At 35.2% G+C, this 14,838-nt stretch overlaps 1 protein-coding gene across 4 annotated transcripts; it reads left to right on the forward strand.

Moving 5' to 3' along the window:
- Window positions 1-1,233: 1,233 nt before the first annotated feature.
- On the forward strand, window positions 1,234-13,455 carry LOC122020709 (rab GTPase-activating protein 1-like). Of its 4 annotated transcripts, none has more exons than XM_042578718.1 (20): window positions 1,234-1,388; window positions 1,541-1,718; window positions 1,844-1,913; window positions 1,998-2,534; window positions 2,637-2,822; window positions 2,927-3,040; window positions 3,470-3,528; window positions 3,603-3,669; window positions 3,854-3,905; window positions 4,016-4,108; window positions 4,407-4,490; window positions 4,604-4,906; window positions 4,981-5,021; window positions 6,619-6,680; window positions 7,186-7,255; window positions 8,308-8,388; window positions 8,484-8,585; window positions 12,362-12,480; window positions 12,601-12,652; window positions 13,236-13,455. In XM_042578718.1, the coding sequence occupies exons 2-20, from the start codon at window positions 1,702-1,704 to the stop codon at window positions 13,338-13,340; spliced, it is 2,214 nt and encodes a 737-aa protein (XP_042434652.1). In that variant the 5' UTR covers window positions 1,234-1,388; window positions 1,541-1,701; the 3' UTR covers window positions 13,341-13,455. The 4 variants fall into 4 exon arrangements, with proteins under 4 accessions (XP_042434652.1, XP_042434653.1, XP_042434654.1 ...); XM_042578719.1 differs by having other exon boundaries at window positions 6,634-6,680; XM_042578720.1 differs by lacking the exon at window positions 3,854-3,905 and having other exon boundaries at window positions 4,045-4,108.
- The last annotated feature ends 1,383 nt before the right edge of the window (window positions 13,456-14,838 follow it).

Raw genomic sequence — 14,838 nt, forward strand, 5'->3', positions numbered from 1 at the left:
ACCTCGAGCACAATCGCGAAGGTGCCTTGAACACAGGTGCGAAGGTGCCTTAAGCACAGGCGCGAAAGTGCCTCAAGCACAGGTGTTTCAAGCATAAGCGTGAAGGTGCCTCAAGTACAGGTGTGAAGGCGCCTTTGAGTACAGGCGTAAAGGCACCTCGAGTATAGGCATGAAGACACCTTGAGCACAAGCTCTAAGGCACCTTAGATCAAGGCACGAAAGCGCCTCCGAAGCCCTTGGAGGCACTTCCAACGTGGTAGAGTCGTTGCCCGACCGTTGCCAAACGAATAAAAGTTTATCTACTTAGAGGCGCCTTAGATCTTTTTTGGAGGCACCCCCAAACAACGATAACTTTTTTTTATGAGGTTATAAAAAATCCCCATGGAGGTAGGAATTAAATATCAATTATTATATTCATCTTTCTAGTTATTTCTGGGCTTTCAAAGACGGTAAAAGGCTACTCTGCCTTCATAAAGGAGAATTTTAGTGAAATTTTCAACTGTCTTGAATTAACAACTATCTAAGTTATAACCAAGTAGAATCTTTTGTCCTCTTACTTATTTGTTTATGTTATTGTTATTAATCGTGTTTAATTAATATTGTATCCTTACTAAGTTGGAAAATAAAATATTCTTCTAACTTTTATTACACGGCTATTCATCCCATCTAGTCGGCCTATCGGGATCTATACTTGTGACGTTGATCGTTTGCTAGCACTCATATATACTTTCTAATTTAGCTGGGTAACTATAAGAGCGTTAAAAAAATGATTTAAAATTATAAATATCGACTTACAATTTAAGATATCATATTATTACAATCAAGATGCAATATTTTTTTTCTATTAAATTAGAATAAGTATGTATTGTAACACTCAAATTATATTATAATTAATATCCATTTTTTAAAATAATCCAAAATAATCCAAATAATTAAGAAAATAAATTTTGATATAATGAATAAAGATAAAATGCGTGGATAGCGAAATATATAAATAATGAATATTAATATTAAAATAGATATAGACGTGTATTAATAAAAATGTTAATATAATGAATATGTAATATATATTAACGTTCAAACACGATAGTATTATAGTAAAGTGATAATTAACGTGATAACACTTAACACAAACATTAAAAATTAAAATAATTTTCTTCATTTTTGAAAATTTAATTATTTATTGTAATATTTAAGAATACAAACAAAAATTTGAGAAATCAGATGAGACAAACCCAAACGCAACTAATACATAGTTATATACTTGTAAACTGAGCCGCACGTCCTGGCGTGGCTACGAGGTGCCCCCGCCGGACGAGGGAGGCAGACCAAGCGGGGCACGAAGGAGAAGAAGCGGCCGTCCGGGTCCTCGCCGTAGACTCGAAGAGGTCAGTCGTCGTCATCGATTCCATCTCACCATGTCTCATTCTGGCATCCCCTTCCTCCCCGCAAACATATGGTTTTGCTCAAAATAGAAGTTCGTTGATTCGTCCCATGTAGTTTTCATCGGTGGATACCTTTCCACTCTGTCATTTCGCAGATGCTGGCGCGTAAGTCTCCTTCGGCTGTCAATGTCATTGCGATCTAGCCTTTTCTGTCGCTGTGGTTGGTTGGATCATTGGATTGCCAGGGTTTTGGTCCCTGCGTCGGCTCTTATATAGACCCTCATTGTTTATCCTTATGTTCTGATGGTCTATCTTCATGGATGCAGATTCTAGGTAAAAACATCTATGACTTTCCCACTTTTGAATATAAAATTGTTAAATTTCTTGTTTGCTGAATCTTCAGCAAGATGATTTGTTCCTTTCTTAAATTGATTGAAATGGTGCTGATGTGCGGCCAGGGATTTGTACGGGTTTCCAGTGAGGCCTCAATACTTGCAAATACACCGTGACTATGCCAAGAAATACAAGGCATGGATTCATCCTCCTTATTGGATTACGTACTGGTATTTAATTGTTTTAGTAACAATTACTTGAATTTGGATGTTCATGCAGGAGGAGGAGGAAGAGAGAATCAAGAGATGGAAGGACTTCTTGGACAAACTTGAGGTCATTGCAGTGTCATCTAATGATTCTTTGGTAGAGGTTGAGTGTTCTTCTTCAGTGTCAAACGTCGAAGGAAGAAATGATAGTTATCACGAGGGTGCCTCACCAGAAATTGCCACAGAGACCAAGAGAGAAGGGGCAACTCACAAAATCCAAAGATGGAGTCCATTAAGGTCAACATTGACTCCCATTGAGCAGTTGATGAGTCATCGGGTGAAGAAGTGGAGTGTACCAACTAGCAATAGAAAAGCTGCTTGTACAAGTGGATGCTGTCACAAATTGGATGACAACAGGGATGTCTGCGGGCAAGTAGGAGGGGCATCTGAAGAATGGTCCACCAAAGAGTTTGATAATGTCGAGAGGCTCAAAATGCAAGAAGCACTACACATTGCTGATTTAGATTTGAAGGAAGTATCTCATTTCCCCTGGATAGAAGAATTGGAAAGCTTGGTTCATGGGGGAGTGCCAATGGCTTTGAGAGGAGAGGTGCAAGCTGACCTCTGTTGTTGAGCTTGTTTTTTGTTTTCTTTTTGTTTTCCAAATTCTAATCGGCATTAGTCCTTTCGCTTAAATTTGTCCTATATGCAGGTATGGCAAGTCTTTGCCAACACCAAGTTTCATAGGATTGAGGGTTATTATGATAAGTTACTAGATGAGGAAGCTGAGAGTAGCGAAGTAAAAGAACACAAATCTAACAAATCCAATGACACTAACAAGATGTCAAACACACCCAAAAGGCAGATTCCTGATAATTGGAGACAACAAATTGAGAAGGTTGTCCTGAGAAAGAAACTTAGACACTAAATCTAGTTTTATTATTTTGCAGGAGTTGTTCTCTTTATATAGATCATTTTCCATCTTGGATTTTGAATTTGTAGGATTTGCCTAGGACGTTCCCGGGACACCCATCTTTGAGTGAAGATGGAAGAAGTTCTTTGAGACATTTACTTTTGGCTTATGCTCGGTATAATCCTTCTGTTGGGTATTGTCAGGTAGGATTAGGATCTATTTTAATTATTTCTTTAAGTTTTTTTTCTTTCTAAATTATACCTTTGAAGGTTGGTTTCTTTGATTAATCAAGTGAGGAAATTGTCCAACTAATTTTTTAGAATCTTCTAGTCCAATACTATATCTAATAATGGTGGTAGTTTCATCTAGGCTTTATATTTCTCAATTAACCTACAACTTTTATTACTAATATAGGGATAAATTGGAAATTAACAATCTCCCTTAGGTCAAGGCACAAAGTTCAAATCTTTTTTTTTTTGTAAGCTGATTTCCTTTATTTTTTACCTCTTCAATCTTCTCCCTTAGTTAGACACTTTTTAGCATTAATATTACAAATTTAATATGTTTCATAGAGAAAAATGCTTCTAACATCAAATACACTGCAACTTATGTTTGGAGTTCTCTATCTATAGGTCATGAACTTTTTTGCTGGCCTTTTACTTCTTCTAATGCCAGAGGAAAATGCATTCTGGTAGGTATTTATATTCAAGTAGCTTGAAGCTGGCTGGATTTGTTTTACTTGCAACTTCTAATTGTTATTCTCAGGACTTTAGCCAGTATAATTGATGGCTATTTTGATGGATATTATTCCAAGGAGTTGTTTGATTCTCAGGTAGTAATCCATACTTAGCGTTTACCTTTTTGATCTCATATCTTAGCATCCCAATTTTAGAATGTTAACTAGAAAAGTGAAACTGGAGTTGATTTTTTACATGCCTGAATGGAGAAGAAAGACACAATATATAAATACTTATGTTAAACTTTACATGTCCAAATGAAGTCTTCTTTTGCTTCAGGTAGACCAACTTGTTCTTGAAGATCTTGTTCGTGAAAAACTCCCAGCATTGGGTGTGTCTTTTTCTTGTGCATTAATGTTATCCTATTTTTCTAACACCTGTGAATCTAATAGTCGACATGACTGTTAATGGTTTGATGAGGTTCTAGAATTCTAATTGCAGTTAATCATCTTGAGCACTTGGGAGTGCAGGTAGCATGGATCACAGGACCTTGGTTCTTATCAGTCTTTGTAAATATACTTCCATGGGAAAGTGGTCAGTTTTTCTCCTTCCAGCTATTTATATAAGAAACCTTATTATCTAAATTAGCGCACAATCAGTTTCTTTCTATGTTCCATTTCCTTTCAATCAACCTATCAGTAAACATTTTCTGTGCCATGTCCTGGCTTTATCAACACATTTGCAGGCGCTTCCTGAAATATTGGATACAAAAGTGTTTTTGCCTTTACTGACTACTCTTCAGTTATTTCAAACCTGTTACTATGCTGATATATTAAAACTCTATATTATTATGTTAAAAAGAGATTGCTGAATGCTAGTGTCTCTTTTCCAGTGCTCCGTGTTTGGGATGTACTGATTTTTGATGGAAATAGAGTCATGCTTTTCCGGACAACACTTGCTTTGATGGATTTATATGGTACTGGGTAAATGGCTATTGATTCATTCTCTTCTCCGCTATTTTTGTTGAGATACTTATAAAATGGTCTTTGTGTTGTATATTGATATTTGAAGTATGATTGTGATACATAGGCACTGCACTGGAGACAACAAAAGATGCTGGGGAGGCAATTACTTTGTTACAAACTCTTGTGGGTTCTACCTTTGATAGCAGCCAACTTATGGCAAAGGCTTGCTTGTATTATCAAACAGTAAATGAAGAGAAACTGGAGCATTTAAGAAGAAAGCACAGAGCTGATGTTATAGCTGTTATGGAGGAAAGGTCCAAAGGACTTCATTCTTGGAAAGACTCCTTCAGTCCAACATCTAAGTTGTTGAACTTTAATTATGACTCGGAGCTATTATACATATCAACCAATTCAACAGCTGAATCAGGTATTTCAAAATCCGCATAGATTTGTATCCATCAATTTCTCGGTCAGCTGAAGGATATGATAGTAGCTTAACAGGCGGTGATCAATTGGATACTCTACCTGATCTCCAAGAACAGGTAGTTTGTAATTAACTCTAGCATGTATTTGTATCAAATGCCATAATAAAACCAAATTATTTTGAGCGTTGAATCTAGGTACATGTCCATGTGATAAAGAATCCTTACTTTCTGAAATATTTATAACAAATTAAAAAGATAAAGATGATCTCATAACTGGTGAGAAATCAGTGCTTATGCATGTCCCTGAGTAAGAAATTACATTCTAATAGACTAGAGTCAGATTATGGTTGTTTTTTTTTTGGAAGATTGAATTAACTGCTCGAGTTTTATTCCAATTATACTAAGTTAAATTATGGACTGTAAAGCATGAACATTAGCATTGTAACAAAATAATGATTTTTTTTTTGAAACTGTATAAAAATAAGTTACGCTATTCAACAGAAGAAGGGGAGCTTTGGCGCAATAGTAAAGTTGTTGCCATGTGATCAAAAGGTCACGGGTTCAAATCCTGGAAACAACCTCTTGCAAAAAGCAGGGTAAGGTTGCGTACAATGGATCCTTCCCTGAGTAAGAAATTACATTCCCTGAGTGAGAAATAGTGCTTATGCATGTCCCTGAGTAAGAAATTACATTCTAATAGACTAGAGTCAGATTATGGTTGTTTTTTTTGGAAGATTGAATTAACTGCTCGAGTTTTATTCCAATTATACTAAGTTAAATTATGGACTGTAAAGCATGAACATTAGCATTGTAACAAAATAATGATTTTTTTTTTAAAACTGTATAAAAATAAGTTACGCTATTCAACAGAAGAAGGGGAGCTTTGGCGCAATAGTAAAGTTGTTGCCATGTGATCAAAAGGTCACGGGTTCAAATCCTGGAAACAACCTCTTGCAAAAAGCAGGGTAAGGTTGCATACAATGGATCCTTCCCTGGGACCTGTATGGCGGGAGCTTCGTGCACCGGGCTGCCCTTTTTTTTTTTTACGCTATTCAACAGAATTGGTTCCATAAATGTGAAAAAAAAATTAAGGGCAACACTCGTGTCTAAGTTCTGGGGCAAAACCAAATAAGGTTATAAGTAACTAGTAGTTCGAGACTTGGTAATTTATACTAAAATATGTCATTCTATAATTACCATGTATAGATCAACCTTTGGTGCTTTTCATGCAAATATTTTCCCAATGACGAGTGCACATTTCTTCATTAGATTAGAAACTTGCGATAGATTTTTTATGAGAATGGGATTTAAATGATATAGGCATATTCAGAGGCGACCAATAGATTTTATAAGGAGAACTTAGAAGAGGAAAATCAATTAGAGTTGAAGTGAAGGTTGCAAGAGATGGAGAAAGACCAAAAGACTATTTAATTAATTTGAATATTACAACAGATGCATACTTTCATAGAAAGCTTATTGGAGAGAAAAGATTCATGTAACCAACTCTAAATAGTTGGGGCAAACACAACTTGATTTACAAGTTATCCCATCTCATTCATTATTTGTATTTTTCAGCTTTAACTATTTCTAGTGTTTAAGTGAATGTGGGCATGTTTCTTTTAATTCCTTTTCTGGTAGGTACTAGAAGAGTTCTTACAAAACATTGTTGTTGTTTCTTTACTATGCCAAGTTATGCATTTATATCCTTTAATAGGTAGCATTTTTGAAGGTTGAGTTATGCAGATTGCTGGAGGAGAAACAATCAGCTATTTTAAGGTTTGTTAAAATGGCCTACTTTTTACTAAAAATTGTAAACCATTATTTATGGATTTATAAAGGTTCTTTGTCACTTGGTAGCTATTTTAATTTCTTTATTCCAGCCAAATGCTTATTTGACTAGAATCCCTTCATCTCCAAATTTGTAACATTGTTAAAGCATTTCATGACACAAGACTATACCAGGATGATTCAATTTCTATTCTCAATATAAATAGAAGTCTATAATAGTAGAAATAAGGGAACATAGCAAATTGTTTAGGCTGGTTCTACGCCACAAAAGTGTGAATAATATGTATTATCTTTAACTGTGAACATTTTTCACTGGATTCTCAGATTTTAGTAAAAATGTTGCTTATTTATTTTATCCTTCTTTATTCAGGCTTTATCCTATACATTTTTCTATGTTGTGATTGATACCATGTCATTTTCAATATCCATTATTCTATCTTTTCCATTCTGACTGTTATTTTGAATATCAATTGCTGTTTGTTAATTTTGCTAGAGCTGAAGAGTTTGAAACGACACTAATGGAAACAGTTAAGCAGGATAATAGGCGCCTTCTTAGCGTCAAGGTAGTTTTAAAAATGCTTTAAAATATAAACACATTTATTTTCTGAAAATAAGGTTAGGCTTTGTTTTCCATCATTCTATGACAAAAGATAGTTGAAGATCATTGATATTGAAATGCTGTATTCATTTTTATACACATTGCAACTTATGCAAGTGGTCTTGTTCTAGTTGCAGTAATGATACCATGCTGCGGGTTCTTTCGGAAAAAACATTATAAGACTTTAATTTCTTTCTTCCCTTCCTTTTCGAATTGTTGCAAATTACGTGTAGGCACAACCTGAGAGAACCTGCCAATCTCCAGTCTTTGGAAGAAAATTTGGAAATAACAATGTAGAATTTCCTACATCTTTCTAGTATCTTCTACATATAGTTCTTAAACCACAGAACTGCACTCACAATTAATACAACTGCATTAACTCCAAGTAATAATGAATTAATAAGTTCACACTTGAAAGCCTAGCTTGCTACTTAGTTTGTTTGTCACTTCCCATGTGAAGAACGCTGATAAACTTTGAGTTCATCCTGTTTTTGTTGGTCCATGCTGGCTGGAATTGTAGAGGCGTGCTGCTGCTGCTGGACCATGTTGGTTGGAATTGCAGAGGATAAAAAAATGACGTCACTATGTACTTCACCAAGATCTGAATTAGGCATCAGGAGTTGGTTGAGCTTTGCCAATATTTGGTTCAAAGTATTTTTAGCAGCTGTTCTTTGACCTAATTTTGCTGTTTGTGTTACTATATCCTTGTAAAATATGCTACTGAGTACATTTATTTGCTATAATTTTAATATGTATGGCAATTGTTAAATTATTAATCATATGAGATTTTTCTTAAATTAATAATATAAAATAATTTTCTTTTTGTCAATATGTAACTTTTAGAAACAATATCAGATAATTAATAGTGCCATACTGTATAATTATAAAATGTTATAAGAGTTACATGTGGTTCTGATAAATATTATCATATTGTTAGGAATATTTTGTTACATAATTAATACTATTAAATTGCATTCATTTTAGTAATCAAAGAAAGGGATATTACTTCTTGCACAGGTTGAGAAGTTAGAGCGAGAGGCTTCTGAATTGCGACAAACTATGACGACAAAACAACAGAAAGAGAATGCCATTCATCAGGTGTAATTTTCCTACATGATTATCCTTTCTGATTATTAGGTTTCGTATTAACATCACTTGTACCAGAATATTCTCACATTTATGAACTACCTTAGGTTTTGAGGAGGTTAGAGCAGGAACGGAAAGTGACTGAAGATGCTCGCATACTAGCTGAACAAGCTGCTGCTGCCCAGAAATATGCAACCCACATGCTTCAGGTTTCAACTTCCTCAACTCCCGGTTGATTCCTCCTTAATGATACTCTTGTATGTTTTTTTTTCATTATCTTCCACATCTTTATATTGGGCAAAAATCAAAAGGGTGCCTCTGTTTTAATGAATCGCCAAAGGGGCGTCCTACATTGATTTATTATCAAAAGGGCGTCCACCCCTTGTAAAATTATACAATTGTCCTCCACTATAAAGTAAAAGCTTATTCTCATTATTATCTCTCTCCTTATTTTTTTTGCCAAAATCGGTGCATTGTAGCAACTACACAATTGTAGCAGCTATTGAATCTTCTACAACGTGGAAAAAAATTTTAAAAATAAAATTGTTCGGAGCCTTTGAAAAAATTAAACGACGTTTTTTTGAGTTTGAAATCTGGCTATTATAGGTTCCACCCCATAACAAGTTATAGATATATGAATGAGTTTCGATTTAATATATTGTGCGTCTCATGGTTCAATCTGAGCAAAAAGTTATGACCTATCAAAGTTTAAGATTTAACATTCATATTGTAGGAGCTACAGTTTGGTAGTTGCTATAACGTAAATGTTAAACCCAAAACTTTGAGAGACCATAACTTTTGACTCGGGTTGAACAGGACACATAATATATCAAATCTAAACATGTTTAGAGATATTTGATTTTATATCTTGTGTGTCTTGTGGTTCAACCCAAATTAAAAATTATGACCTCTCAAAGTTTACTAAGAAGACACGTTGTAGCAGCTATTAAACCGTAGCTACTACATGTGTCACAACTCTGTTGTAGCAGCTACGAAACCGTAACTAATACAACTATAAGTTTAACTTAAAGAAGTCATAACTTTTGATTTTGGCTCAACCACGAAACACATACTATATCCAATCGAAGCTCATTTAGAGATTTTCAATCTGATATATTGTGCATCTCGTGGTTTAATCCAAGTCAAAGTTATGACATCTTAAAATTTATCCATTATACATGTAGGTTCGTAGTCGCTACAACATGCATAATGGATAAAATTTGAGATTCCATAACTTTTGACTCGGGTTAAACCATGGGACGCACAATATATCAAATAGAAGATCTCTGAACGAGCTTTGATTTGATATATTGTGCATATCGTGGTTCAACCCGAATCAAAAGTTAAGAGCTCTTAAAGTTAAACTTGTAGTTGTAGCAACTACGGTTTCGTAGCTTCTACATCGTGTATGTTGGGTAAATTTTGAGAGGACATAACTTTTTATTCCAATTGAACCATGTGACGCATAATATATCAAATCGAAGATCTCTGAATGAACTTCGATTTAATGTGTTGTGCGTTTCGTGGTTCAACCCGAAACAAAAGTTATGACTTTTTAAAGTTGAACTTGTAATTGTAGTAACTATTGTTTTGTAGCTACTACAATTGAATTGCCACACAGTTGTAGTAGCTACGGTTTAGTAGCTACTACAATGTGTATGCTAGGTAAACTTTGAGATGTCATAATTTTTAATTTAGGTTGAGGCACAGGATGCATAATATGTCAAATCGAAGTTCTCTGAACGAGTTTCGATTTGATATATTGTGCATCCTGTAGTTTAGTCTGAGTCAAAAGTTATGATCTCTCAAAGTTTAGAGTTTAACATTCACATTGTAACAGCTGGAATGTTGTAGCTGTTACGGTTTCATAGCTGTTATAATGTGAATGTTAAACCTTAAACTTTGAGAGATCATAATTTTTGACTCAGGTTGAACTACGAGATGCACAATATATCAAATCAAAACTCATTCATATATATACAATTTGTTATTAGGTGGAATTTGTAACATATATATACAATTTGTTATTAGGTGGAATTTGTAACAGCCAGGTTTCAACTACAAAATATCATTTAAATCGTTTTTAGAGGCTCTGAACACTTTGTCTTAAATTTTGTTTTTCCGATGTTATAGCAACTATGGAACCGTAGTTGCTACAACGTGCCGATTTAAGCGGGAAAAAATAGGAGAGAGATAATAATAGGAATAAACTTTTACTTTATGGTGGAGGACAACTGTGTCATTTTATAGGAGGATGGAGCACCCGTTTGATAATAAATCAACATAGGGAGCCCTTTTGATGATTCATTAAAAAAAAGGGCGCCCTTTTGATTCTTTTCCTTTTATATTTGCAATATAGATAATGGAAGGACAATATGAAATTACATCTTGTTTCAGGCAGTACAAATTACTATCTACTTAATAATGTAATATAAAAACGTGTGTTCCCTTACTCAAGCATAGGAAGCTTCTTTTCGGGACAAAAATATATGGCTTGTCAAAGAACTTTACACGACAAGCTGATTATGCATGCACAATCAGCTATCTCTGTCTGAATCAAAATCGATTTGCAGTAATACGGTTGGGAACAAGTCTTTCAACCATATACGCAGATCAGAATGCCGGGTTAGGAATCAACCAGAAAGTGATTTTAAAATTTTAAAATATAAAATGTATAAAATGAGGAAAATATTGAATAAATGTCTGTACATAATATTCCAAGTTTGCCATAGTACCAGAGATAGATACATTTGTTTGTTGATAAAGAGAATGATGCACAAATATTATGGTCAACTAGGGGATATGTAAGAACTCAATAGAATTCGAAACTAAGAAAATGATGTATTTGTCTATTAAATCAAAATTGACATAGTACTGTAGCAAGAGACCTGTTCAAATCCTAATTGTAAATTTATGATTCCTGAATTACCTGTGAACATGGTAAATATTTTGATGTGGAAGAGCAAATGACACAATCAGTTCAATTTTTAAAATTTTTGTACTAGAGTGTTTTTTGTAGTCCTCTAATAAGGGCATTTTATAATCATTTATTTCTTTCTTCGTCTTTAAAAGGGCAGCCCGATACATGAAGCTCTTGCCATGCGGGGTCCCGGGGAAGGATCTATTGTATGCAGTCTTAACCTACTTTTTGCAAGAGGTTGTTTTCAATATTCGAACCTGTGACCTTTAGGTCCCAAAGCAACAACTTTACTGTTGCGCCAAGACTCCCCTTCTCAATCTTCCAAGTAATTTTCATCATGGTTATTTAGGGTATAGGGTTATTTGGGTTATTTAGAGTGTAAGGGCTATTTAGGGTTTTAGGGTTATTTGTGGTTTTAGAGTTACTTAGGTTATTAGGATTATTTTGGGTAAAATGCAACCAGACCTGAAAAAGGAAGGAAATATCTTAAAGCTAAAATCGAGAATCCCACTGTTCTTGATGAGATCAATAACCCGTGTTGGCCCGACGGGTTGACGGGGGTGCTGGGGCGAGCGTATTCGCCTTTTGCCACATTGATGAGATCAATAAAAGTGAAAACTGTTGATCATGTTAGAGCTCTAAATTATTCCAGAATATTTGAATCCATTGACGATAGGAGTATTGAATCTCAGCGTTCAGTACTCCTTTTAAAGTTTGGTTCCGAGTTGGCTATTGGTTCTGGATTGGATGCTGGGGTTTAAAAAATAATTTATACCAGCTTCTTTGTCGGTGCATTAGGCTAATACTTATGATGTAGACAAACTGAGAATACTATACTTTGACCGCCCGAGTATAATAATTATCATGTGAGGCAAAGTGACAATTAATCTGTCTCATTTTGACGAAGCATAAGGGTTATCGATATTAATGTTTGATTATTTGCTGATACATTAATTTTGCTGTATTGGTTGAAGCTTGATAATTTTTTTATTTGCAAATTTATATCAGGTCCAATTTATTGTAATTTTTTACTGATCTGTTCTATTGATTCCTGTGCACATAAAGGAGAAATACGAAGAAACCATGGCAGCACTTTCAGAAATGGAGAAAAGGGCTATTAATGCAGAGAGAATGCTGGAGTCCAAATTGCAAAGCCAGTCAAGCTCAACTGCATCTTCCCCAAGGTATATTCTTAGGATCTATATCTGTGTATCTTTACCTTTCTTTGATGACTTTGCTATCTATTTCAATTTATTATTTTGTTGCGTGACCAATCGAGTATTGCTTCATATTGTTCTTACCAGGTTATTGGGATTGCTTTCAAGGCCATTTGGAAGCTGGCTTGACAAGAATAAGGTACTCGTAGGAAATTGTTTAAAAGAAATTACTTAATTATGCAAAAATGCTTCTTTCTGTATGCTTAGATTTTATACAAGCAAAAACTTCATGTTTCTGAGTATATTTACCCTGGAATGTAACTCTGTAAATTTTCCTTTCATTATCTACCAACTCGAATGTTAATTCTCCTTGCAATGTACATGATTTCCAAGTTCTCTATGCATCTATCATTCATCCATCTATTGATGATAATTTTTATCTATCTGAAATAAGATAAGGTTCAGAAGTGCTGGATTTTCGGATTGAGTCGAAGTTTTTTTAAATATAAAATATATTAATTAAAAAAATATTTTTGACAATATTTGATTGTTATAGATATACTTTTTTTAATTATCAGTGCTAGACTCATGTTGGAACGATAAAAACCATCCATTTCACATAACATGGATCGGCACCACAATTTATGATCTGAACTCTATTTTGGATTTTTGCTTATGATGCTCAACATTGACACACAAATGCTTCTTGTTTAGTTGTGTGGGGCGCCCCGGGCTCTTGCAAAAATTAGTTATGTGATTGGTTTTATTTCGCATTTTTTCAGGGTAAGCCGGAAATGTCCAGTGAAGATAAAATCTCATCTGTTGCTTCACCGAAGATCTCCACAGACTACAGACCTAGGAATGATCTACAACAATCAGACAAATGACAGATGCTGGTTGAGTAGAACCGTAGCCAATACCTAATGTTCAGTCACAGGATAATTTATCCATTCTTGTACTAAAACCTATTCAGTGAGAAACAGCTTGGCTACCTTACGTCAATGTCTTTTGTCAGATCCAAAAAAAAAAAGTCTGAAAAACGTAATGTGCAGCATGGTCCATGAACAATGTACTGCAGTGGCAATTATTGCAGGTATGTGTTCGGAAAAAGGACAAAAAAAAATTCCAACTCTTGTAGTTATGTTGTGAGAGAAGATTGATGCATGGTCCACAAAAATTAAAAAGCAAGGATGTGATGATTTTGCCCTGAAGTATGTCTCGGTCGAGTAACTCCAGGTAAATCTTCTCATCTCCAATCTGATAGTGAACTTGTTTTTTTCCAGGAAAAAGGGCCACCTACAGATCACAGTGCCATGTTGAAAGGTGAAGTCCAATGTCAAAACACTTTCATTTTCTTCTCTCCTAAAAGGCAGTTTGCTTTGACAGACATCTTGACAGCTCAAGTGATGACTGCATGAGTAGTCATATGATGGCTGCCCACGGCCTTGTTCTCTGTCTAATATTGCTGGAGCCAAGTATTTTGAAATTAAGATTGGCATGGTAACAATTTAAAATTTTATAATAAAAAATTATTTTAAGATCTAGTAATCCTTTTTTCCTTGTGTTCCTCCATTGGAGAATCTATTTTCATGTAGAATGTTTGGCTCAGACAGAAAACACTGTGGGGAGCTGCAGATTGCAGCAATCTTTAAATTCCTCGCTTCTAATCATGTATCATTACATCTGCTGCAGTAGGTTTTGGAGTCCCCTTCATCTTGTGGTACCACAAACAAATAATTGAAGATGCACCACCAAATCAAAAGATTGAAACAATTAGCTAATGACACTTAGATAGTCATCTATTTTTTCTGCTAGTCCATGACTTGTGTGGGTGTGCTGCAGGTGGAGCTTGGTCTCTTGTTCTCGCGCACTGACATCATGCTAGGGGAGATGGCCAGGTAATTCACATTCAGCCTTCAATTTCACATACACTTCTGCCTGCTGGCCAAGTTGGCGACACGCCATTCATCATTGACTGAACGATGCAATTTAAATAGAGTTCTGGATTTAAAAAAGTTAAGAGTGAACAGCAGGAACCTTGTCCGATTAGTGTGTTTTCCATCTTGAGACAGACATGCATCAGCTCGATCGAGTTGGTAGAATTGAATCCATAGATCAAGTACTACAAAGACCTGCTACATGTGTTGTGGGAAGGAAATGAGAGCGACAAAGGTGTAAAGAAGCTGGGACCAGAGGAGCTGGCTCATTTACCTGTGGGCTTCTTCTCTTGAGAATGCTTTGATCAGAAGGGAAGGGTACAGAGACACCATTCATCAATGCAGCAATTGCTAGGCTGGCAAAATAGTAAGACATGGCCTTGCTGGCTCACCTGCTGCATCCTCTTGCTGTCCTTTCTCCTGGCCAAGCCCCTATATGTCATTCCGT

Source organism: Zingiber officinale, chromosome 9A (assembly GCF_018446385.1).
Source record: "Zingiber officinale cultivar Zhangliang chromosome 9A, Zo_v1.1, whole genome shotgun sequence".
Classification (NCBI taxonomy): Eukaryota; Viridiplantae; Streptophyta; class Magnoliopsida; order Zingiberales; family Zingiberaceae; genus Zingiber; species Zingiber officinale.